This window comes from Rhopilema esculentum, chromosome 5, assembly GCF_057945365.1.
Source record: "Rhopilema esculentum isolate cy_ngs chromosome 5, ASM5794536v1, whole genome shotgun sequence".
Classification (NCBI taxonomy): Eukaryota; Metazoa; Cnidaria; class Scyphozoa; order Rhizostomeae; family Rhizostomatidae; genus Rhopilema; species Rhopilema esculentum.
In genome coordinates, this window is record NC_142819.1 from 5,034,992 (window position 1) to 5,061,693 (window position 26,702).

At 37.7% G+C, this 26,702-nt stretch overlaps 1 protein-coding gene across 3 annotated transcripts; it reads left to right on the forward strand.

Annotated features, from left to right (window-relative positions):
* Positions 1–1,539: 1,539 nt before the first annotated feature.
* LOC135689970 (NACHT and WD repeat domain-containing protein 2-like) lies at positions 1,540–26,637 on the forward strand. 3 transcript variants are annotated; one of them, XM_065207338.2, is made up of 17 exons: positions 1,540–1,877; positions 7,412–7,446; positions 8,236–8,457; positions 8,562–8,825; positions 9,636–9,838; positions 10,328–10,664; positions 11,530–12,278; positions 13,197–13,403; positions 14,137–15,359; positions 16,963–17,236; positions 17,771–18,025; positions 19,643–19,840; positions 20,258–20,438; positions 20,950–21,374; positions 21,777–21,965; positions 23,169–23,459; positions 25,389–26,637. In XM_065207338.2, exons 1-17 carry the CDS (start codon positions 1,816–1,818, stop codon positions 25,680–25,682), a joined length of 5,409 nt encoding a protein of 1,802 aa, XP_065063410.2. In that variant the 5' UTR covers positions 1,540–1,815; the 3' UTR covers positions 25,683–26,637. The 3 variants fall into 3 exon arrangements, with proteins under 3 accessions (XP_065063410.2, XP_088972375.1, XP_088972376.1); XM_089116249.1 differs by having other exon boundaries at positions 8,565–8,825; XM_089116250.1 differs by having other exon boundaries at positions 8,239–8,457.
* Positions 26,638–26,702: the final 65 nt, after the last annotated feature.

The following is a 26,702-nucleotide window of genomic DNA, read 5'->3' on the forward strand; positions in this document are numbered from 1 at the left end:
GGAGAGCTTGATGAAAACTTTCCATGCCTACCGTTAGACACCATGATAGACTTGTTATTCTCAGCCCTCCCCACAACAGTAGCCAAATAAAGTAGGGGTATCGACGGAATACCATGAAATACTTGGAGATCCTGCAACCTTCTTCCTAAAAGCTCGGTCATAATCTAACCAACCCAAATTTTGTGAATCTCTGCTTGTTTTGGCTATAAACAAAAAATAAGCAACTAGGTCATTAATCTTTTCAGGGTGACACTGAGAAACCACACCAGCATAGCCTCTGCCCAATCACGAAACGATAATATTGCTTGCAGCTCCGGAAACTTCCTATCACATTTAAGTAGGCGAGTAAGTTGCGGGCTTACAGGTTCAACATCCGGCAATTTGTCCAGGTTGCAAGGACGGAGCAAAGTCAAGTCGACAAAAAAGTCCTTCTTGATGGTGGACACTAAATAACCGGGAACTGGTGGTATAACCCCCGAAACAGTCAAGTATGGTCCCGAGGGTTGGGCTGACAAAAATAGCTGTGAATTAAGACCTAACCAATCCCTGGAATAGCGGATTCTAAACCAGACATCTGAGATAAAACGGGGAATGTTGGAAACCCATCTTGATTAGACATACCAGAAGCATCTGCCGCCGAAGACACTGCAACAAATGGTGGCGCGTGCAAAGTTGCTGAAGAATCAGAAAAATTAGATTTAGGAGCAGCACAAGGCATTGTAATACTACCTACTCCAGGCTGTTGTTTTTGGCTAGAAAAAAACGATAAAGGCGTGTTTAAGCTTTTGCATAGAGCCTCAATAACCGACAATCTGGCATCCACGCTCGTCTTCTCAGCACAAGGAATATCATGGTGTTCCTCATCCATGTTAGACACAAGCGACTTATAAAATTGCAACTCAAATGCAGTTGAAAAAACAAAGACAATAACTAAAACGATCTCACCAACTGTTTTTAGGTACACAGGCCAACCCCCTAAATTTAGGCCAACTCCCTCTCTCACTTTACCTTACCCTATCCACGCAATTTTTCATACCCTTTTACGATGTTTTCATATCTATATCCCTCTTTCTTTCTTCCCTTCTTTCTTTCTTTCTTCCCGAACTTAATTTTACTATTTCTTGTAAAAAAGACTGTAAACTTTTTCGATCTTAGGCCAAAAACGCGAAAATGCGAAAAACCCGAAATTTTCTTCCCGCGAAAGTTGTTTCCCCTAACAAGTAGTTGCTCTACGACCCAATAAGAATTCGAGTTAATCTTGTTGAACACCAACTCTTGCGAAATAAGCCACAACATTAGTATTGAATATTCAAAAATATTACAAAATTGACAAGAAACTCAATTTGCGAAGTTTATTTACTTATTGTAATTTTCTGAAAACGCGAAAGTCTATTCCTGCGATATTTCCCAATTCGGTTGATTGGCGAAAGTTAATTCTTAAAAATTCGCGTCATCCCGCTTATCCCACTGACTTGAAATTAAACGGAGATAGATGCAAATGTATGAAATCTAGAGCAAGTTGATTTATTTTGTAGAGAGAGTCAAAGTTTGGGAGGTGTAGATTCTTAGAAAGAACTCAAAACATGTGGTTTTTTGTGACGTCCGTGTTGAAGGCGGAAATAATTAATAGTCTTCTCAACGATAACATAGCAACAAGCATAATGGTGAGTGAATTGATTACTTGTCACCAGAGAAAACTAAGGCCTAAGCCAGAGCAAAAAGCTAGTCACAGCATACTTTGCGGTTCCTGCCTGGTCGCAGGTAAAGGGCAAGGAGATAGAATTAAAAGAGGATTAAAAAGGAAACGTGATACCGATGGGGTCGTGTGCAAGCGCTCAGAAAGGCGCACGAAGGCAGGAAGGTGCATCAGCTCCCACGTAAGTTGTTGTTAGGCCCCACTTTTTGTAGTTTTTTGCAGCAGCTTTTCTTGGATCATGTATTTTAGTTTGCTTATTTAACAAACACTTATAAACGTTTGATAATTTTTTTCTATTTATTGAGTCTAATTTATTAACCTTTTTTGTTTTCAAATGAAACGGCAAGACTAGCAGCAAACCGGTTGCTATGTTTGGCCTAAATGAAAATAACGCGTCACGAAAGAAGACATTATCTGATGTTTTACCTTTAGCGTTATGTAATAGAACAGCTAAATTAACAAGCTACTAAGTCAAACTGAGAACATATTGGCTGCTGACGGGGGATGCTGTCAATTTTTTTAGGGCTGTTCCGAAACATTCTCCACAGAACTATAGCACATTCTAGTTCTACAAAGGGGCGGCACCAAGAATTCCAAAGTGAGGTGATCGAGTTGATAAGATCATTAGACTAAAGAACCAACTTTTGATAAACGCACTAAAATGCTTCACGATATTTTATGCCTATGAGTTTATGGGGACACTGGTTATGCTAGCGGTAAATTAGAAGGCAGGCGATAGGTGGTCGGAGGCCTTAGCTTAGGTACCGTAATGCCTCGAAGAAGCGCCCCCCTCAAATAAGAGCTCCCCTCGAATAAGCGCCCACCCTAGAGGTGAAGTTATTGAAAAAGCACCCACCCGTCGAATAAGCGCCCATCCTTCAACCTTCAGAAACGGCGCTTATTCGAATTTTCAACGAAAGCATAATTGGAAGGCAATTCAACAAGAAAGATTAATGAACAATACAATTTGCAACCCAAATCTACTTTTTAAATAAGCGCCCCCCTCGATTAAGCACCTCCCTCGAATAAGCGCCCACCCTGGAGCCTCAAAAATTAAATAAGCGCCCGTGCGCTAATTCGAGGCATTACAGTATATCCGAAGATGAGGCTTCCTTGCAAGCAAAGCGAGCAGAGAATTTTTCCGACCATGCCCTCTAGACTAGCTTAAAGTACACTTCAAAATATTCCTTGCAGTCCTTTTTTTGCAAACATTTTGCTATTTTTAAGACATGTTTTTATTATGTTTGATTAATTCAAGTCTTAAAATGGAATTCGTTACTTTTTATGCTGCACCATAAGACACCAGCTTATCACTTGGAAATTAAGCAATACTGTAATAGGATTCATCGCATTATTCTTTTCTTCTATCTCTATTTTACTCTACCCTTATTTTTGCTTAAAGACATTTTTTTGCCTCCCAGACCCCCATCTGGTGCCACCCTTGTATATGCATTAACAAGGCGGGTCAATCCCCCTGAGCTATTTGCTCTACACCATTTAGACCCCTCACTCCCCCCGAGTATTTGATATAGTTTGACAGATATGGAGAGATGGGGCTTCAACCCCAAGTCCCCTGCTTTTGATGACCTTGAGTACATATGTCAAACTAAGTTTGATATACTTATAAAGAAACTTAAGAGGAGGTCCTGAAGGGCAGTAGCGGCGTGGGACATGTCCCCCTCAGTTCTCTGCAGGATCAATTTTGTATTTCCTCTAAATCTGATGAGAAAATGTTAGGGGAGGGGAAACATTTTGGCAACATACATTATTTGATGTCATCCTTTGATTTTCAAACTGCCTTTACATAGCCAACAGTTAGTTATGGGCGTTCCTAAAATTGGCTTTCCTTGTTTATAAAGGGGCGTTTCCTAGCGCTAAAAGGGCGTGGCCTAAATTTTTTATTTTGCCCTCCCTAGAGCGTAGTGACTGGCGCCGCCATTGCTGAAAGGATGTACTGGCAAATGGGAGTTCCTTACTTTGGCACCCTGTTTGCAGAGTAGATACAATTTCAACAAGCACTTCAGGTGTGAGTGCACAAAAATCACCTGCCAATGTCAGGTGCAGCATCACTGATTTTCTAGTAAAATTCAATAGACCTTGTTTTAAAGTACGCCCTCTCGTTACCATATTTGCAACTTGCATGGGCAACCACCTGGCTCTGTCTATTGGTTTCGGCACTGGGACAGAGAAAATCATTCTGGGACTTGGATGACCATTACTTTGAGTGTTTGATGTTTTGTGGACACAAGGTAAAGAAAATCTTAGAAGGCCTATCAGGAATGCAACTTTTCCTAATAATAGCAGGGAGCTGGGCTGGGGTTAAAATCCTTTGTCAGAACCCTCTTAAGGAAGCCAACTCCAGATGCTTGGTATCAGATTTTCCCTGAGAAAAAGTAAAGCCAGCTATTTCTACAACTTTTTCCAGAAAAATAGCAATAACATGAAACAATTATGGCCAGGAATTAAATCAGTCTTAGATATTGGGCAATCAAGTAGTGTTAATGTTATAAGTAATCTTAAGGACTCAAATGGTAATGTTGCATCAGATCCTGTCGTTATAGCGAATGTTTTTTAAAGTTTTTTGTTTTTAACGTTTCTCATAACATCACCAAAAACATACCAAGATCTATGAAGTCACTTGCAAAGCAGAATTGGAAGCTTCTTCTTCACTGTCTGAGATAATCTGAGATAATCTCGCTCCTTAAAGCTGGAAAGTCTCTCAGACCAAATAGTGTTCCTATGAAAATCTTAGGAACACTTTCCCCACTTACATCATCTCCTCTTTCTCAAATCATAAATGAATCTTTCCAGTCTGGAATCTTCCGGGACAAAATGAAGTTGGCTAAAGTTATACCACTTTTCAAGAAAGGTTGTCCACTTGCAGCTTCTAACTATAGACCTCTTTCTCCTCTCTCTATTTTTAGCAAAATCATTGAAAGAGTTATGTACAAACGTCTCTACAAATTTCTTGAAAAGCATGAAATATTATATATTTCACAATTTGGATTTCATGCTAATCATTCTATTGACCATGTTCTTGTTAGCATAACAGATGCCATTAAGAATTCACTAGACAATAGGAAATTTTGCTGTGGGATTTTTATTGATTTACAAAAGGCATTTGACACTGTGAATCATAATATTCTGTTGACAAAGCTTGAATATTATGGAATTAGAAGAACTGCCTTAGATTGGTTTAGATCTTATCTCATGTATAGGAAACAGTATGTATCAGTAAATGAATCAAACTCTAGTTACCTCAATGTCACATGTGGAGTCCCACAGGGTTCAGTACTTGGTCCTCTCCTCTTCTTAGTTTACATTAATGATTTACCTCAATCATCATCAAAACTAGTCTTCTATCTATTTCAGATGATACAAATATTTACTTTGAAGCAGAGAATCTCAATCTTCTTCAACAAACAGTTAACAAAGAATTTAAAAAAGTTAAAATATGGCTTGATGTTAATGAATTGTCTTGAATATCGACAAGACATATTATATTATTTTCAAGTCACCTCAACATTTTTCCTCTGACATAATCAATATCAAAATCGGAAACCCTCTTGTAAAAAAGACTTGCTATGTCCAATTTCTTGGAGTTCTTTTGGATGAAAATTTTTAATGGAAGTATCATCTGACTGAACTGTCCAAAAAACTGGCTAGAACATGTGGTATGTTCCTCAAAGTAAGAAACTTTTTACCTGTTGATGTTTTGATTTGTCTTTACAACTCTTTATTTTCACCCTTTTTGCAATATGGAATTTTAGTCTGGGGTCTTACATATGAAACTTATATTAATTTGGTGTTCTTGTTACAGAAAAGGGTTATAAGGGCAATTTCCTTTGAACACTTTACTTCTCACTCCACTCCTATCATTTCTGATTTGAAAATCCTAAAGCTGCATGATCTTTCTCAGGTAAGGTTTTGGCATTACTGTCAAAATCAGGAGTTTTATGCAGAATAAGAAACGATTTAAGATAAATTCATCCATAACATAACGATGATTACTACTTGAACAAAAAAATAAACAAAGGATATTCTGACAGCTCACAGCATGAAGGCGTGCAATGAAAACGGAAGTAAACATTGTTGTTTGTAACTAAACAATATCTCAATTTTTGTATGTTCTAACAATTACTTGAGATGCAATATGCAATTAATCTTTCATAGTTTGTAAAAGTGTACACATTCATACAATGAAACTGATGGAATGCAGGGTTATACCTCAAATTGTAAATACCCTTTTGTGTTACTTTTAAGACTGAGGTACTCTCAGAGAAGTTATTGCTTAGGTACAAAGAAGCAAACAAATCTGCTATTTTCCCTCTCAAGTTATCTTGTGAGCACCCAAGGCAAGGCTCTTGGAATTAAATTCCTGCTTTCCTTTGGAACAAAATTAGACCCAGACAAAAAGTACTTTATTATGTTGTAATAACACTTTTGTGCTGTTTACAAATTTTACAATGCCAAAGGTCTGTTGGTAATTATGATTCACTGTTTTCTAGTCTAAGTACCCAAAAGAAATGTGAGGCATGACATGTCTGCAATACATTGTTGTAGACCATGCCATGTCAATGTTGAATTACATGTAGATGAACTTTAGATTAATTTTGTTAGTTAAATTTTGTTTATTTGCCCAAAGTTTTTCAAATTCTCATTTTGATGCATTTTTAAAGGGCCAGGATTTGGATTTAAAAAGCAGTGACAGCTCAAAATGCCCAATTTTCTGTAGCACTTCTGGCCCAGTTTTAGAAAATGTATAGGTGTCAAGGGTTTCGTTTGATCTGAATCGGAAAATTGTATCCTAATGTTAGGAAAAACTGTCATTTTTCAAAAATTTCCCTTTTCTTTTGTTTTTCACATCAAGTAAGCTAATGGCAATGTATTTCTAGACTGCTGAAATCATTGAATTATAGCTACCCCCAAAGTGTATTTTCCATCAAAAGAAGATCTGAGCTATCTTATGAATAATAACGATCAATTTAAGTAAATTATACCAGGAAAAATTAGAGAATAGCCAGTTATCAAGTAAAATTGAAAAGCGATGATAGAACTAAAAAACGTTAAAGGAATATGGAAGTCAACAAATGGAATAGGATGACGGATATAAGAGCATGGAAAATAAATATAAATAGAATGTAAGAGATATACATATGTCTATGCAAAAGAGGGCAGAGAAGGGAAAAGATATTTCAAGCAAGATTAGAACAGACATATGGCAGAAGGCTTGGATGGGATCTCATTTAAAGGGAATGATGAAGGGAGGGTTGGGGGCGGGGGTGAGAGAAATGCCTCCCTCCTCTTTTTGCCAAGTAGAAAAATTAACAGTAACAAAGTATCTTGTGGTGATTTATAATTTGTACTTGGGTGGTGATTTATAATTTGTACTTGTGAAACATTGGTCTGGGGTCATGTCTTATCTGTGTTGTAATCACTGCAGGCCTTGCACCTCAACTTGATCTACTGCTATCACTGCTGAAGGACCTGTTATTATGAGACAAGCCATGCATTCTCACAGAGCCAGTTGCTTATTTGGGCAGGCTTGCTTACCTTTTATAAACAGCTCTTGGATGTATTTACAAAAGTTCTGTCAAGAAAGACTAACTCTCTTTTTATTTTTATTTGCAGTTTTCTTACTCATTTATGTATTTCTTAAGGATATCTAAATGCAATTTCATCATTTTAGTTCTCTGCTTGTTTTTATATCTACAGGAATGCGATGGGAGCTTATGGGTCAAGGGCAACTGGTAAGTTTAATGTTGAAAAAAACTCTCTTCAATTTCTAGCTTTTACTATACTCCATAGTTTTGCGTAAGGTGTTAAGGTTTCCATGTCATCTTTCTTTAAAGTTTCTTTGTTTGTCGTTTTCAAATCTCACATAAAAACCAACAAATAATAGTATTTGTCTTATCATCGATATAAAGCTAAGAATTCGAGAAATTGTTTGCAATCCATTGAAAATCTCAATTTCTCATTAAACGAACGCGATCCTCGCCAATGGCCCACCCTTGTGCCTAAATGAAAATTTTACATGTGCTACCAAATTTAAACAAGTTTTACAGCTATTTCACTTATCTCTATGTGGCTCTGTTCATTGTAAAGCAAACTAAGCCGCAAATGAGTATCTTTCTGGTGTCAAAGAACCTCAAGATTGTTCATAAAAGCATCATCCTTCTTACCATGACACTCAACAGAGAACAGTTCATCGTTTCAATTTACGAACAGCCAAGGCTTAAAAGTTAATAAATCTCACAGTTGTATGGTGGTCATACGCCGAAATTTATACCGAGTGGGTCAATCCTAAAATAGGCTGTAGTAGATGGAGCTTTAAATAAAAACGAATATCCTTTTTATTACAGTTACCTTTATTTTTATTAGTTATTGATAGCTCATGATTCGACTGGTCATGTCCCCGGTGTTATCGAAGCGCCAATTCAATTTGTCTTCGCTTCTAAACTAGAGAAACTTCCATGTTACCATATGCTAGAGGAAATCAATTTTTTAGCTGTTTAGAGTCATTTTATTTTTTTGTACAGTAGAAATTGATGAAAATGCTAAGAGGGATGGCCAAAAAACCGATGACACAAATGATGATACTGATGAAGACGAACAACAAATGAGAAATTACAAAAAACAGACTGAACATGAGACACAACAACGTATCGAAGACAATCATGGAAGTGAAGATGATGTTGATGTAGAAAAAGAAGAGGAAGAGGAAGAAGAAAATAACGAAGAAGAGGTAGAAGAAGAGGAAGGTAGGTTTTTCAATAGGCCAAAAAGAAGTTGAGTTGAAATAGTTATGTTAAGTGCCTTGAATTTTATTTCAGACAATTTTGAGAAACTTTGTGTTTTTTGTTAGAAGATAAAGAGGAAGAAGAGGAGCAAGATAATGCTGAAGAGAATAAAGAAGAAGAAGAAGAAGAAGAAGAAGAAGAAGAAGAAGAAGCAGAAAATGCCAACGATGGTGATGAAGTTGACGAAGAAAAGGAGGCTGATGATTCTTGGTGGTATGATAGAAGCGGTGCTGGTGAGATGAAAGGCAAAATACTTGATGGCCAAATTGACATGGAAATTCCTTCTCAATTCAAACTTGTGCGAATATTCACAAGCTCGACATTCACCGGTAAATTTATGCGAACAAGTCCTATCGTTTGTTGATTTATTGGTTCTGGTTCTTACGTTTACCTTATTTTGGCATTTTTTGTTGAACCTTAGCTGAAAACTTTAGTTTGGGGACAAGCTTTTGTTAAATAAAACGTGTCTTTTCATTTAAAACAAATAAATTCTACTGGGGCTAAAAATTTGAAAAGTTAAAAGGTTAGCTAATATCTCAGTTTAAACATCAGCTCAAACACGAGGCAGTCTTCGTTTTGCTTTTGTTTGGGTATTACTGAGTTACGTCGAAGAAAAAAACGAAATTTTAGCCAAAGGGCAATTCTCGCAGATAGAGTACGAGATTTTCACCAAAACAAAAAGATTTCTAGGAACTTTTAGGAAAAACAATATGATTTCCATCAGAGTTGTACAAATGATTTTCATGTCAACTAATATTTTTTCTACCAGGATCTCAGGTATAGATCTCAATGTCATGAAATTCAGCAAAAACCTCTTTTTAGCTTCGGATGTATTGCAGTGGCGGTGCCACGGGGGGATAGGGGGGGGTGTGGAGGGGGTATGTACGTTATCTAGATCGTCACATTTGAATGGCATTTCTTGGGAAATAAGATGTGTTTCCTCCGGAAGATCAGCTGCCTGACTGAATATGTTTGCACTTATTTCTTCTGAGCGTTTCATGATACAAAGGATTATTTCTAGTACCAAGAAAGATGAACCAGCAGGCTGTCCACCAACAATAAACACCCCTGGGGTGAACGAAACTATACATTATGCATTGTAAGTAGATATATGCCAATCATCAGTATATTCCTTGCAGATACTTTCATAGAAAGAAACAGTCTAATGGAAAGAGTTTATCCGAAGCTGAAAGAGTACTGCCAATCACACGGCTATGATTTCCAGGTCGTCGATATGCGTTGGGGTGTGCGAGATGAGGCAACAGATGATCACATGACCAGCGAGCTATGTATGAGGGAGCTTAGAGGCTGCCAGAAGTTTTCCGTCGGTCCGAATTTTATTGTAAGTGCTCTGCAGCTTCAATGTCTTTTCGCTAGGCACCGTGTAAGGCCCCGCTCTAAGCGATAAATGGAAAGCATATATTATGTTTCTTGTAGATATTAACGAGGTCTTCCGTTTTTTAACTTGATTGCATTATCATAGCATTTTCAAGGAAGATTTTTTTTACATAACTTCAATCGGCCAGTATGTATTCAGACAACTTACAACGAACACATCGCATTAGACGAAACACGTCGCATTATACGTTCGTCTTTTTAACACTGCTATCTGTTTGGATTTGAACTCAGAAATGACCTCTACAACGACCTTTACAATATATCTGAGAAAAATGTTGTAAGATCCAACAGATATTTGCCAAGAGGATAAGTCTAAATTCTTATTGAAGTGAGATTTCGACAAGGGTTTTTGCTATAAATTGAAACTAAATTTTATAATTTTGATAACTTTAATTTTGTTCAAACTCCTTTGCTACAATATCTTTTTTGATAGACGTTTTTAGGCCAAAAGTATGGCTACCGACCGTTCCCGCCGAAAATAACCCAAAACGAATTCGAGGCTATGCTTGCAAAAGTTGAAAAAGATGCTGAGAAGGAGCTCCTCACTAAGTGGTTTGTCAAGGATGAGAACATAGTCCCAGCGATGTATATTTTGCAGCCAATCAGAAGTATACTACCAAATTACAACAATAGGGATGTAAGTGCGGAGGAGAGGTCCAAGGCGTCTAGTGAGTGGTGGTCAGTGTTCGAAGCAATGCAATTGATCCTTCGTGAGGCATCTAAGAAAGCGCTAAAAGATCAAGAAGAGATTGACAAATATTGCATCTCAGGTATTTGTTTGAAGGTTTTTAAACAGTATAATAACTTGTAATTATCTTTAATATGATAAAAAGGTTTGAGAGTTTTTGATGCTGAAGCTCTCAAGGGGAGCAGGGATTCTTAACTCACATTTGCCAACTGTGGAGGGCTGTTGTAGTATTTTCCAGGTGTCGTTGTATTCCACATAGTTTGTAAGTTTTGTCGAAAGACTGTCCTAGATTGGTTTGTCTTGCTGTGAACCTGAAGGTTCGAGAGAGATTTTGAACTATATATTTGCATTTGCATAGCATTTGCATGGCATTGCAATAGCAATATAGATTGTGAACAATATGACCCATCTTGAAATCTCGTGTGTGTGTATGTTTATAATACATAACCGTTTGCTAGCCAACCAACTTTAAGTAGAGTCATTAATACCGTGTCTCTTCAGTCAAATGTTCTGTGGCGTATTTACTATTGAGAATTCAGTAAGAATACAGCCTCAGTCCCGCTTTGCTGATTGGGAAATTTAGCATAGCCAATTGTATAAAGGAATCAATGGGAATTCAGGTGACCACTGAAATTTATCTAGTGATGATGACAAGCGTGTCATCGAACGGTTTCGACTGATTGATGTTATTTGAAGAAGGAAAACTATACTTGCGATATTCATAAGCAAGTTATTAAAAGAAGTTTTGTTGATAATAATCAAAGCAAAGAGTTTCCCTTTTTGAAGTGATGCCTTAAAGCGTTGTTACGTCTTCACTTTAAGCAAAGAGTTTCCCTTTTTGAAGTGATGCCTTTAAGCGTTGTTGCGTCTTTACTTTATAATATCAATGTTAAAAGTTATATGGTGATATCATCTTTTAAACAATTTGACCTTTTTCACTTCACCAGTCACTGAAGATGAAATAAGACGGGGAATACTGAGAGCTAAAAACAAAAAGAAGCATTGCTATTGGTTCAAGCGCAACATAACTGACATGAAGAGCAATTTGGACAAAGGCAAGGCGCGAATGTTCATTGACAAGACCCCAAATGGCCTTGACGAAGAGGCGGTTGCATTGCTTGATAAGCTTAAGGGAAAATTGCTGAAAGATCTCCCAAAGTCTAATGTAACCGAGTATGACGTGGAATGGTGCGGAGAAGCCGGAATAAACCCAAAGGAGAGCGATAAACAGAAGACCTACGTTGATAAGTTATGCAAAGATTTCTATGACACATTGGTTGGTATGATAAATGAGGGAATTCAAGAAAAGAAAGAGGTAGTGTTCGACGGTGACCTTGTCAAGGAGGTTAGTCACCATGCCGCCACATGCCAGGATAAATCCCGCGTCTTCTTCGGAAGGGAGGCTGTTTTAGATGCCATCATCAAGCATGTTGATCAAAGTCAAGATGAACCTGATTATGAGAGCGAGGAAGGGACTAACAAGAGTGTCCTAGTCGTGCACGGGCCATCCGGATGTGGCAAAACATCGATTATGGCAGTCGCTGCCAAGAGGATCAAAGAGAAGTACCCAAGTGTACCGATGATATTGAGGTTCATTGGAACAACGTCCGAGTCATCCAGTGTCAACAGGGTGTTGTATGGTATTTGTGAACAACTTTGTCATTTCGAAGGCCTGGGTACGTCGGACATACCCAAGGTAACGTCTTTGTTTTGTTTCATATCTCATTAGTTAAATCGGGGTTCAAATATTTTTTCCCACTTAAGACACCATTGGCTAGAGCCTTCTTTTGATTGTTTCTTGGATCATTTTTAGCTTTAGGCAACACCTAAAATCACCACGGACAATCTGGGTTTTCTAGTAAAAGATGCCCAATAACATGTTTTAGTTGTTGTGTTTGATCTGCAAGTCTTAGGTGGCAACTGATGACATACTTGAACCCGGCCGTCATTGTATCTTGCAGTTTAAGAACCCATCTGCCTAAAATGAAACAACCGATACTGTGTAGACAGAAGGAGTTCGTTTTCACTCTTCGAAGCCATTGGTAACATTTTTAATAGGCAAGCAGCACTGATAGGGCATCTTTTAAAGTCGTGAACTCACGTTTCTGATTGGCCCATTTCAGTCCACAGCTGGTTCTTAGTGTTTTTCAATCAATATTCTAACGTTTACTTCTCTGAAGAGTGTCAGGCCAACAGCTTAAGTATTCAAATATGTGCTTTCTTCAAAGCCATTACTGATAAACTAATCCTGACTTTTTCGCGCTGAGTTTTATTAAGTAAACTTTCTCTATTCTTTTTAAACTTTCTATCGTTTATATGATATTTATTGATGAACTGTGTCTTGGAACTGGGACGCTGATCAAATTGTGTTAATCTGGTAGCATACCTGAATCTCTGTCTGATTTATTAACAATCTATTACGAATACAGTTATCAATTCAAGGTATGTCCATTGAGGGCTGGTGTCACGCTTTTTTAAACGTATCACATGTGCCATATTGGCAAAATGTAATAGTTTCCTAATCTGTTTCGTTTAATATATTGACAATACACAATATGAGTGCTTTGATCAAAATTGTACTACGTTGTAATTTTTCTTGAACCTTTCTCTCTAGTCATTCAAAAAGATGGTAGAATTTTTTTCTGAGAAATTGAAAAGTATGGAAACAAAGCTGGTTATAATTCTCGACTCACTGGACCAGTTCTCTCCAGAAGATGGTGCTCTTGCCATGAAATGGCTCCCAAAGGAGATTTCTCACAATGTTGCCGTCATTTTGTCAACATTACCTGGAGAGGAATACAAGACATATCCTGCTTTAAAGGTAATGATCTTCTTGCTAAGCAGAAAAATAATAACAGTTTGAGTAAATGACTTTTCAGAAAAATGAAAACTGCCGAAAACATCATTCAGTTTTTACGATTAAAATGTTTTGATTTCCTAGTTACACAGATATTTTGCTGCAAAATATTGTTAAGGCCTGTAGAAAATCTGTTTTTATACAATATTCTTCTAAGGAGTGTTTTTTGGAAAAATGATTGAACTGTTATGAGAAATGTGACTGTGAAAAAGTAGAAGGAAGTGGTTCATGCGATGCCTTTTAATTTCGTTCTTGTTGGCGAAGCGCCTTTCCTTCCATGCCTTGATTTAAGTTGTGAATTTTTTCTTTTCGATAACTTTAACAGAGAGTTTTGAATACACCGAACGCAAAAAGCAAAGATCGCTTTAAGCACGTTTTACACAATGTTGTTAGTCCCTTCCCACCAAGCTTTTGCGGTCCCTGACGTGTAGCACGAACACGATGAAAGCCCATATTTCTTTGTAACCATTTATTTATTTTGCATCGAAATCAAGTAGGGATCCAGATTTGTGCAAGTATACTCCAACCAGCAATTTATTTACTAATGGTGTTGCCGACGAATGTTTTTTTTAATCTAAGCGATACAATCTTCAATGTTTTTTGCATGAACACCATTAATTTTTTATCTGAAATAATTGGCTCAATTTACTCGATGTTGGGGAGAATGTGAATGTTCATCTTTAATTTTCATTGCTAGAATATGTTGCCTGAAAGTGCGTTTGTGGAGGTACCTGTTATGCCGGATGATACTGCAGGATTGATCCTTGATGCCTGGCTGAAGGATGCCCACCATACCATCACAGAGGAGCAAATGAAGATTGTCATGAAAGCATTTGATCAATGTCCTTTGCCTTTATTTTTGAAACTGTCTTTCGATGAGGCTGTTCGTTGGAAATCATACTCCCCGAAGGCAGAAACAGTCCTTCAAAGCACTGTTAAAGAGTCTATTAATGGATTCTTTGCTAGACTCGAGAGACTGCATGGGTCTCAACTTGTCAGTCATGGCCTGGCCTACATTACAGCGGCAAAGAATGGTCTTAGCGATGCAGAGCTTGACGACATTCTCTCTATCGATGACGAAGTGCTGAACGACGTGTATCAGTATTGGACTCCACCAGTCAGAAGGGTACCACCGCTGTTATGGATTCGAGTCAAAACCGATCTCGGCTCCTACATCGTATCAAGGGGTGCAGATGGTGTCCTAGTTAACAACTGGTACCATAGGCAGTTTATCGAAACTGCACATCAGCGCTACATCAAGCCCGAAAACGAGGCAAAGATTCATGCGATATTAGCTGAATATTTCCTCGGAAGGTGGTCTGGTGGAATGTTGAAGCCTTTTACGTCCAAACAAGGAGACAGTGACGAGAAGGATCGTCTTGTGCCAGCACAGCCGAATATTTTCCCAAAACAGGAGGACCAAGATAATGATGTTTATAACTATCGCAAACTCAACGAGCTACCATGGCATTTGATAAAATCACGAAATCTTGAGGCACTGAAGGATCATGTGATTTTTAACTTTGACTTTCTATCCGCGAAACTCTGTGCGTTCGGATTAAGGAGTCTGCTACAAGATTTAAATGAGACACTGGAAGTTTTTAAAGATGAAAAGGAAATAAAACTGCTTCGTGACACTATTCAGATGTCTGGTGAGGAATTACTAGGTGATCCACATCAACTGGCGTCACAATTAAACGGCAGGCTTGGTCACCTGACAGGCCATGAGAAGATCTCTGATCTGATCAACCAGTCTAGGAACGCCAATGTCCCTTGCTTGTACCCTACGGTTGCTTGCTTTGATAAGCCTGGAGGACCACTGATTCAGTCACTGGCCGGTCACACCTCTTCTGTGCAGTGGGTAACAGCGACAAAGGACTCCAAAAGGCTTCTCTCAGTAGCGCAAAATGACACTGTCAAGTACGTATGAAAAACCTTGATTAAGAGATATTAGAGCCTAATAGAGCCTTAAATGCTATATAGTATTATTCTATTATCATTTCATAATGTTCTATCTTCAGGCACCCTCTCCTTATCGAAATGTATGTGCGGATGGACTATAATTTCAAACAGCTCGTCTTGTCTAAATTAAGTATGACAACTAATAAAATTTTTACCAGGTACAAACTCGCGGGCCCTCTTTCCTTCTTGAAGGCCTTGTTTTCCTCGCCATTTTTATTTTTGGTAGGTCAATATCAGTTTGGCAGAGTGAAATTCTATCAGACTTCCCCATATGTCTACAACAAACAGGCTTTTAAATGCTTAGTCTCTATATAGACCTTGACTCTTTCTTCAGGCTGCTCTAACTGCCTATGATGGCAAGAATTTTAATGATATGATAGCTCATCTCACCTCTCCTTTGCATTTGTCATATACATGATCTTGTTGTCTCCCTTAAGAAAATTGAAATTTTATCTCTTTGCCGATGACACATACGGAAACTCTTGATAAACTTGTTAAAACAGTTAATATTGAGCTTAAATTCGTAAGAAGATGGCTTGATGCCAATAGGCTATCATTGAACAAAGACAAAACTGATTATGTTATCTTCCATTCTACCTCATCGTCAATACCTCCAGACACTGTAATTAAAATAGGAAGAAACACATCACCAGAGTCAGATATGTTAAGTTTCTAGGTCTTCTGCTTGATGAAAACCTGAGTTGCAAGTATCATTTTGGCGAACTTTCCAAAAAATTGGCAAGAACGTGTGGCATTCTCTTCAGAATTCGGAATCTTCTTACATCTGACTCACTGATATGTATTTACAATGCTTTGTTCATGTCATTTCTACAATATGGCATCACTGTCTGGGGACAAACATATGACTCATACCTGGAGCCAATATTTAAGCTGCAAGAAAAGGGTGCCAGAGCTATTTCTCATCAAATCTTTCGTTCTCCCTCTTTTCCCATTTTTTAAGAAGCTTAAACCTCTTAGATTTCAAGACATTTTTCAGCTAAGACTATTAGCATTTGTTTATGAATCTTTTAAAAAAATCTTAAAATATTTTTACAAAACAACATGGTAATCAATGATGGTTTTTTAACTTAGTCTATACATAGATCATATTTTTCTGTGGAAAATTAAAGCAACTTACAGATGATTTTTTTTACTTTTAAAACTAAAAATTAAGCAGAACGCATCTAATTTACTAGGGGGTGCTTTCTCCTCTATTAGTTTAGAAACTCCTGAGAAAGTTTCCTCCTTTAAATAATTCCCTGTGTACAATACCAGCTTGTTTCTCCTCTACTCTGTATTTGTTATGTTACGTTTATATTATTTAACTTCCTTTTACATTGTTTATACTTCTAAGCTTGGATTATTTCTGATTTGCAACAAGTGCATGTATCCAGTAGAATTTAAACTAAAACTAAACTGAACTGAAATCCAACTTGCAGAAACTTAATACTGTTAGTGTGCATTTACATATTTTTGCTACTTTTTTATCCTGATATTCACGCTGTGTTCATAAAATCATTGTTCATTTTGGGCTTAACCAGTGTCACCTTTGCTTCATTAGGACCTGGGACCTTGAAAGTGGCACTGAATTGCGTTCTTATGAAGTTCCAAACTCTTTCACAGTGGCACGGTTTTACAATGATGACAAGGGAGTTATTTTGGCCGGCTTTTGTGGGTTTTTGGCAATGGATTTAGAGACAGAGGAGATAGCATATCACAATGAGTACCTTGTGGGACAGTATGGCACATGCATGGACATTGGAGCTTACGGGACGAAAGTTGTTCATGCTGGAGCAAGCACTATATCTGTATTCGAAGTCAATGGCAAAGATGTCGTAAGTGGCGCTTATTTTTAAAAAAGCTTTTCTAGACAAGAAATTAAAACTTGAATTATAGTTGAATCGCTGCATATGATATTCATGGCTTTAAAGAGTTATGTTATAAAGCAAGCGTCTTGGTCGGTGGACCCTGGGCTGTCCTTGTTCCACATGACAAGGAAACTCAGCCTGCTTTAGGGTACTACTTCTCCTACAGTGAGAACTTCCAAAGATCTTTCTTCTGGTTTTTAATTTAAGGATGTATATGTCTAATTTTCCGGAAGGTTATATCTTTTTAAAGTCAATCAGTAACTTCCTCTTGGTTTTTATGTCATGATTATGTGCCTGAAGAAAGATTGATAAACCTGACGGCTGTAGTATCCTGCAGCAATTTAGTGGTTAAGATACGTAACATTGAGTCTAATAATAAAGAAATATCCCGCTAACATTATTATCTCAATGATTATTGTTACGGCAATGATAACTTTGAATTTGAAACTGTAACCTTAGATTTATGAAGAACTAACCCTCCACTTTGTTTAATCATCCTAGAAACCCTGCTGGTCATACGAAGAAACTGCAGCAACAACTGATACTGGATTTTATGACATCATAACTGCTGGTGGAAATTACTATGCGTATACAAGAGGAGATATGACAACGCTAACCGTGCGCAAATGCGACGATAAGGGCTTTAAAAAGAGTCTGAAATCCCCGTATGTGCTAATACATTATAAATTTAACGAGAACGGGAGTGAGTTGATAACATTGACAAGCAACTCAAAAATGCAAGACCAGTATAAGCAGGTTCGTAAGTTTCAAGTAACTATAAGAATTTAATATGATTTTGTTGTCTTTTATACCTAGATACAGGCTTATCAGATTAAGAAAGGGGAAAAGTAGGGTCAGCTTATGGTTATGAGCTGTGAAGGGCCTTGAAAAGTTTGGATAAGATCTTACATTTTAAGTTGGCTAAGTATAAATTGTACTTTCAAACGGTCAAATCTCCATGTATAACTTTAGTTGCTATCACAACTATATGGGACAACATAAGAGGACTCTTTCAGGAGTTAAATCAACTGACCCGAACTGCATGAAAGCTGTTCGCCTGCATAAAAGCCTGTCCTAGTGCTATCACATTTGGGATTTTCAGTTCATTTGCAATTATCGCCTTGACTTTCGAATTGCTCAATCTCGCAAGACTGAACCAGTGGAGAAATTTATAACACTTTGCACTTTCAGAATACATTGGTCATTATGAGTAGACAGAATATAACTCTGCATTGATGTTACTTCGACTTTCACAATGTCCTTTAATGCTGTTTTAGTGATTTTTCGGTAGTAAGCCATTGAGACCATATGCTTCTTAATTACGTCACTTTATCTCTTCTTTGGTTCTTCCATCCTTTTTCATTCTGCCAAACGCTGCTTAAGTTCAATCCTTTAGCCTGTTGTTCGCAGATTCTCGCAGCATCAATCTTGCTCGCTCCTTTTCTGAAACGTTTTTCAAGTTTTTATCAACAACTCAAGAATCCACAGCAACTTTTTCATTTTAAATATTTCCACCAAATCCTCATATTTTTCAAGCCTAGTTTTCGTTCCATACATCAGTACTGGTCAAGTGTATTTCTACAAAATATCGGATAGTTTTGTAACAGTGTTGCTGAATTATTACTTCCCAGTTAAAATGTATTGTTACTCAAAAACTTCAAGCTTTAGCTCTTTATATTTTTTCCAAGTGAAGTTTTGTCAGCCAATCACCAACTGTTCTTGATGAGTACCCAATGTATTAACTTTTCTTCACTTCTTGAATAGGATCAATTATCTCTTGCATTTTAATGGTCTCTATCCTTCTCTTCACTAAATCCACAGACATTTTTTTATTTCAAAGTCTGCGCATAGATTTTTGTCATTTCAGAACCTATCATGACGATCCATTATGAAATATGTCTGTTGACCGTTTAGTCGCTGATGCAGACTGCATTCTTGATCTGTTCCATTGTTGCTTTTTGGTTAAGTAGTACATGCCCCCAACCACCTTCCATATTGTAACCCTCTTTCTATGTTTCGTTCTTTTCTGCCATTTGCCGGTCGTTTCTTGCCAAACAAATTTCTAAAGCGAATTAGGCTGACTCGAGTTTCTTAAGTGCATTGTGAAATCGCCAGCGCAAACACTATTCTATCCATTTTTTCCTCCTTTGCCATAAACTGTAGGCTTTTCAAGGCACCACTCCATCTAATGTATGTAACACTTATAAACTTTATTTTGTTCCAATTTGTTTTCAACGACTTGTACGATTTTGTTCTGCAGCAGTTGTATTTCCCTATGGTACACCCTAGCAGTAGCTATTCAAGAAAATAAATTTGCATATTGTTTGACTTCCTAGCTGATTTTTTTAAACAAGGATTTTCATTTGGTTTCAGGTCAACTTAGTAATCTGGGACACATCATCATGGAATATTCTACAAGACATTCCAAGCAAATTTGATGCTACTATCATCAACGTTTACGATATGGATCTTGTGAAACTTGAAACAGGTTGGGAGGTCATCTGGCCTGTCATATTCCAAATCAACTTCTGGAACATCAATACTGGACATGAAAGAGTTGCTCTGAAATCTGTAAGTTGAATATGATTTTTAGATTTGTTTATCATTTAACTTGACATGCCATGATAACTTTAGAAATTCAATATGACCAGAAACGAATGGTAAGTTAATGACATTTTTTGTTGACGCTATAACAACATAATGAAAGTCATAAAAGTGCAAAAAAGAAAAAAACTCAAAATGAAGGCTACTATTTCGAAGGTGGTAGGGGGCATGGCACGACAAAGCACGACACAACACGAAATGATATGACATGACATGACATGACATGACATGACATGACATGACATGACATGACATGACATGACATGACATGACATGACATGACATGACATGACATGACATGACATGACATGACATGACATGACATGACATGACATGACACGACATAATTTTTTCACCATTTAAATAATCAAATTGACTATACAGGGTTACCAAGGCAATCAATATAAACAAGCAATCTCTCCTGATGGAAAGCAGCTGATCGTTGTCTCTATGGATACGAACCAAAGAGCGATTGATGTTTACGACCTAGATGCTGTGACATATATTGAGGGTGGAGACAAACATTTGTCTGCTATTGAAAAGACAAAGGCTTATGTTGGCGAAGGTCAGGATCATTTTTGTTTAGATGTCTTGTTGTTACTGCGACAAGTCTGTATCTAGACTCTAGAGTTTAATTGTTTTGTATTTTGATGTTGGGGAGCTCGGTCAAAAAATTAGCTGTTTCCAGGTTATACTGTTTTTTGAGTGAGAATCATTGGCAGGTCTAAAGAAAACTTTAGATGAGATGCAAATGTCAACGTGTTAGACGTGAAATGAAAGATTGATTTAAAGGCCATCAAGTAATTTTCTGTAATTGTTTTTTGCATGATAGTCGCTGGTACCTGAAGACGTATTAATTGGGGTCTTAACGACCTTGAAGGCTTGATATGTTTAGAATAAAAATGCACTTATTTCTATTGCATGTGTATGTAGCAATATTTGATAAGGTAACAGAATGTACCTGAAGTCAGACCCAGCCCTGTCGGCTTGCATGTAGTTTTGCATCAAAGACTAAAGCAATTATTGCGATCACTTCTTCGTTAAACTTGCCCAAAACACTGTTCCAATCGTTTCAGGGGAAAGAGATGCATTCCTGGCAGAAGGTAACGAAAACATTGCTTTATCAATACCCCCGGCGGAAGGTGTTGTAACTATCTGGGATTTGCTGTACCGAGATAGACTGCGACGGGTGAGAATCGAAGGAATCTTCCCGTCTGCTATGACGTACATAAACGAGAAATACATGGCAATTTGGGATTACAACACAAGGAAGATATATCTTATAGATTATATAGAAGAGAAAGTTGAGGCTACAAGCCCACTCAAAGTCTGTGAGCTAGCTCCTACCACAGGCTATTCAAATACGTGGCAATACTTGAGTAACTACGAATTTATTGTTGTATCTGAAGACGGGAAAGATCTAAATCGTTACAACTTAAAAACTGGAAAAGTGATTGCTACAATCAAGACAGGAGAGTCGAAAGAGATCAGCAACATGCTGGTAAGACGTGTTACGCTTTAAATAAACTGTATTTTGCACCATGACTCATAGATTGTAGTTTTGCACCATATATTTAGGTTTTTAACACAAAACTGGTATTTGGCTAGCAAAACATTGATGGCGTCTGGAAAAAGTTACTATTACGGTGGCTCTGATAACTAAAAAGCGGGTTGTTGAGAGAATAAAACCAACGAAAGAATAACGAAGGGATAATGTAACTTTTCAACGTAAAATATTTTGCAGCGAATCAGCCTTTCAAGAGTGGGACCAAGGCCTAACAAGAAATTGTGGACTCTCGCATTTTGAAACTCTCTTATACGATTTGATTCAGAAATGTGTAGTTAAATAATGCAGATTCTAGTGTTTTTAGTTAAACCTTAGGGATTCTTCCATCAATTGCAGGTGAGCCACGATAAATCTGTTGCCTTGCTTGCTTTGAAAGACTACGAATCAACAACGGTACCCGCGATCTGTATCGACTTAAATGCCAACAAAAAGCTATCAAAGATTACAGTTGAAGGTCAAAGAGTTGATTTGCGTCCAGAAGCCATCGCATTGGCTCCTGACGGGAAAACAGTAGTTCTGTCCATCGTAAGTAGTGAAGCATTTCGTCCTAAGAAATATCATTCTTCTCTTTGCTGTATTACAATGGATATTTTGCACGCACAAGAGATGATTTTTATCGGTTCCATAGTGTCACATTTCGGTTCTATAGTAAAGTTAATGTCTATTTCTTGATATTTTGGAATACTCTTAAGCGTCCTCTGATTATACTGCAAATCTAAAACCGCTGCAGACTGAGTTAAGGATAATGTGAGCAAGGAATGTGAGAAGCTTTTCAGAATCATGTAGGCACCATTAGGAAGGGAAACTACGTCCAAGAAATAAGCAACTTTTCCATGCGTTCTCAAGATGGCACTTCTCAAAAAAGGAGACGCTTTCCTAGAGGTAGGGGACATTTTTTTCCTGGTTCCCTCAGCTCTGACGTATCTAAATGCGAAGGTGGTCACCTAAATGGTACTTACAGATTAATAGCTAGAACCATCAAACAACACAAAGAAAACATTAGATATGTGAATGGATAGGGTCATGTTAATGCTTTATTGTATTTTAGCCGACATAGAAACATTGCTATTAATTAGATGCAGGCTTGACTATGGGCCAGTTGTATTACATTTACATTTGAGTCTCTGCTATGCGATGTCAAACTAACTGGCTCATTGCATTCTTAGAACCCTCTTATGAATGACTGGGTTTGATACTATTTAAACTAATTTAATATTGTTTGAAGTAAATAAATGTGCAGGGACTGCGAAAGTGGGGGGGGGGGGCTACGGGGGCTTTAGCCTCCCAATAGTTTCCAAAATGGACTTAAAACCATGCAAAAAATCTCCCTGCTCTTGGATATTTGCATGTTTAGCCCTCCAAATATTTTAGCCCCCTTAATCTGTAATATGCCCGGCGGCCCTTGTAAATGTGTAAGAACATTTCGATCCGGGACGGGGTTGTTTTAGAAGAAAATTACTTTATGTAACGAGCTGTTACGTCGAGTTTAAACGAGACTTATTGCGCGATGACCTTTCTCTTTATACACAGTTTGTTATGGGAAACGCAGTCTGCGAGTAGGCTGTAAGGCCGTGCGCTAAAGGATCAGATTCTAATGCTGAAACAGATATTATCGAAAAAATTAATCGTAGCACTTTCGACTGTTTAATAAAGTTTGTAAAAATTATTGGTAATGTGTTTATATATTATGATTACTTCAGTTTTAAAGTATTCAATATCCTTTTTTAGAACAGCAATAGCCTACCTCTCTACGATGTGAAAACTGGGAAAGAAAAGAAAAGAATCCATTTCACACCGGAATTACCAAAAGATGACGACTTTGATTACGAAGCAAGCACAACCTTCACTTGCATTTTATCATCTGCCAAAGGACAGTTCATGGCGGCTTGTATATCAGGAGTTGGTAAAATTGATGGTACCTACCAAAACTGCCAGTGGTTGGCATGCTTTGATATCTACACGCATGAGATGCTTGTTTACTCGACAGCATTCTACTACACCAAGATGCAGGCATCTCAGGTATGGCTTTCCTTCCCGATTAAGCGGTCCCTGCCATCAGTTGCAGATTTTACATGAGAAGATTTTGCATTCGTATATTGATTATTATTGGGAACATTTGTCGATATTATGCTATTTTCCTCTAAATTTCCTATCTTTTGGTAACGCTTCCATCTTTTTGGTCCATGCAACTTCTCTAAGGGTCGCAGGTTTAAGTCGAACATTCAGAAATCTAAAAGTTCCAAAGCGAGTAGACTACAAGTGGATCAGGACGTAACGTCAAAGTTACCGATTATTTTTTAATTTCCTACATATGAAATTAGCGTACTTAACAAATACACACAATCTATGTGTAGAGGCACCCGTTTCTACACGTGAAGTTCTTCGAACATTCCCGCCTTATCAGAACACACGTACCACTAACTTGTACGCCTTCCAATCAAGGACCGAGATACCGGGAGGCGGGGGTTGGTAGCCCCCCAAGAAACTTGAGTACTATAAGTAAAGTACTTTTATTTTGTAAAATATGACTGTTTTTACATTTATTTATCAGGCTGCCCCCCCCCCAACTAAAAGTTGTATCTCGGTCTTTGCTTCCAATAGTTGTTAATACGTAGATTTTTCTCTTGGGAGCACTTTCCAAACAATTGCTGTGTTTTCTGTATAAACCTTGTCGCGCTTTATTTGTATCCGTCTATGTTGCTAAGCTTCGCTCTTAAAGTCACACCGTAGCTAGATCTAGACCGAACTAATTTTATACCATATAATGTTGAATATTGGTTGAATTTCTGAAAGCTTGAAAGTTTGTTGACTATAGTCTTGCTACTAAGAACCGTCTTGTTTTAGACACCAAAGCGTAGCCTTCTCGAAGGGAAATTTGCTGCGGGGGCAAACCTTTGTTTATATAAGGAGGAGGGCAATAGCCTATTGTTGAAGAAGACAATGGAAAATCACCGGGGCTGCCTGGGCGATTGTCCCTCCCCCTTTTGTTAGTATGTTAAAAAAGGCCCTGCACCAAAGCGTGCACAGCTCTGTCTATGGGGCGTCGAACGCTTAAGAACACACCAGTGGCTCATCAGTTACATTTTCGTGATTCATATGTGTTATGAATGTCAATGTGTTTAACTAATCGTTTACGTACGGAATGCTAAGCAATTTACTGGACCAAATCGGGATGCTTGAGGAACAGAACAATTTATTCTATGCGCCTAGATCTAGAATCCTAGCCTTTTTGCAAATTATTTCGAATTTTCATTCTTGGCAATAACCAATGAACACAAAGCTCTCCAATTCTTACAAATTTCTCTACTGAACTTTTTAAAATTTCTCGTTCTTTGTCGCTATTGACCAAAAATTGTGCGACAAAGAACGAGAAATATTGTTATCCTATTTGCTAATGGCTTGTGTTCCTGTAACAATAGTACTTAGCATCAGTATCAGCTCTGGCTCAGTGGATTAGTGTTGTTAATGCTAAAGAATTCAGAGAATAAAGAAAAAGCTCTGCATGCCTGGGTGTGCCTTCATGTCCAGAATGATTTATCAACAAGATGGAAACGACGGATAATCCGCCTTGCTGGCTCACTTCTCCTTTCATCATTGATGTCAAGCCTTGGACGTCAAGTTTTGGTTTTGTGTTTAGAGTTGTGATCCCCAGGAAATCTTCATTCCGAAAAAACATGCCTATACAATGCAAACAAGCAGGTGTGGAGTGCAAAAACTTTATTTCTAACTCATAGGAAAGAAAACATCTTACGAAAGAGACACAAAGAGCAAAGAGCCATTTTTTGAAAGTTTGTGAAAATTTCAATAGAAAATTTGGAGAAGTGTAAACAATGAAAGACGTACTTATATTCTTGTAGGCCTTATTAAGGCATACATTGGCACAGTTGAGCAGTGATTAGTCCTCTATCGCTCGAGTTTTTGTAACTAAACCTTTGTTTGTTTCCTCAGGACGGTTCACGCATCATAGGGTTAAGCCAGCCTATAGCGGAAGAGGCCAAATCGCTGGAAATGTGGGATACAACTGGCATACGGCAAGGGAAACTTAGGCGTATTGCAAAGTTCCTCCCCGACACAGATTTGCGCTTCAATCACTTGGCACCCGATGGGCAAACTGTGATAGCAGGCATTGCCGGTGTAGATGGCCTTGTGTTTTTGCGATTGTGTGGAGGAGGGGAGTTGAAGGAAAGGGAAGAAGATTGTAAGGAGTCAAAGATCGTTGTTGCTGTAGAGCAAAATAAATAAATGAGGACACTAGAAAAGCGCTTGCGTGTACTGTTGATTCTAACTGGTAACAAGAGAGTAAATGGTTTTGTGGTTTGTCAAAGCACTCATAGATATATGGTGAATAGAGCCTGTGGTCAGCCCTTACTGACAAGAGCTTTGCAAAGCTTGCCTTGCTAAAAGAACAATATTGGGCACACGCTTTTTCCACTTTCCCTGGCCACAGGGCAAAAATGCTTTTTACTGACAATTACATACCAGAAATTTGTCCTCAAAATGAAGTTATGTTCCTGCCCTCCTCACGTTGATTGACAAACCGCATTGGCTGGAGTTAAAAACCCGAAGGAGCAATATTCCCTGTAGATATTCAAGCAAATTTATGATGTTTTGCACTTGAAATTTTATGTTATACCTGGTAGACGACACATCATAAAGCCTTCTTAAACCATTCTATTAGTAACTAGTGATGTCAGAGCCAGCCACATGCTTCAAGTACAAGGTTTCCTTTTATCTCTGATTTATGAAAAAAAAATTTTGTCTCAAGAGGCACCTTGTCACTGTCAATGACTTCATTGCATGTAGAGTTTCTCATATGACTTTATGTTGGTAATTAATGAACTAAATCAATTGGTCGGGTGGGTGGCATCTTGATTTCATGAACTCAGATCGATTGTATTTATTAGTTTATAAATTTGAAATTACATACATTCTAACAATGCATCAATTCTAGAGCACACAATTTTATAACTAACCTTCACCTATTTATGATATTTTATTACTACATTTTCTTCCATTTCTATTTCATAACTGAATACATTTTATCTGATGTCGTAGCCTTACCAAAGAGCATAACTATTCACAAACATACTTTTGAACGTAATTACTGTTGTCATTCTGGAAGTGGCAGTGGATTGTGCTGCATTTCCAATGTTTTGGCAGTATAATAACTATTTATTCATGAAATTCATCCTCCGAATTGATTTATTTTCACTAGAAAGTATGTTTGGACCTGGTCATGAATTAACAGACAAATGTAGAAAC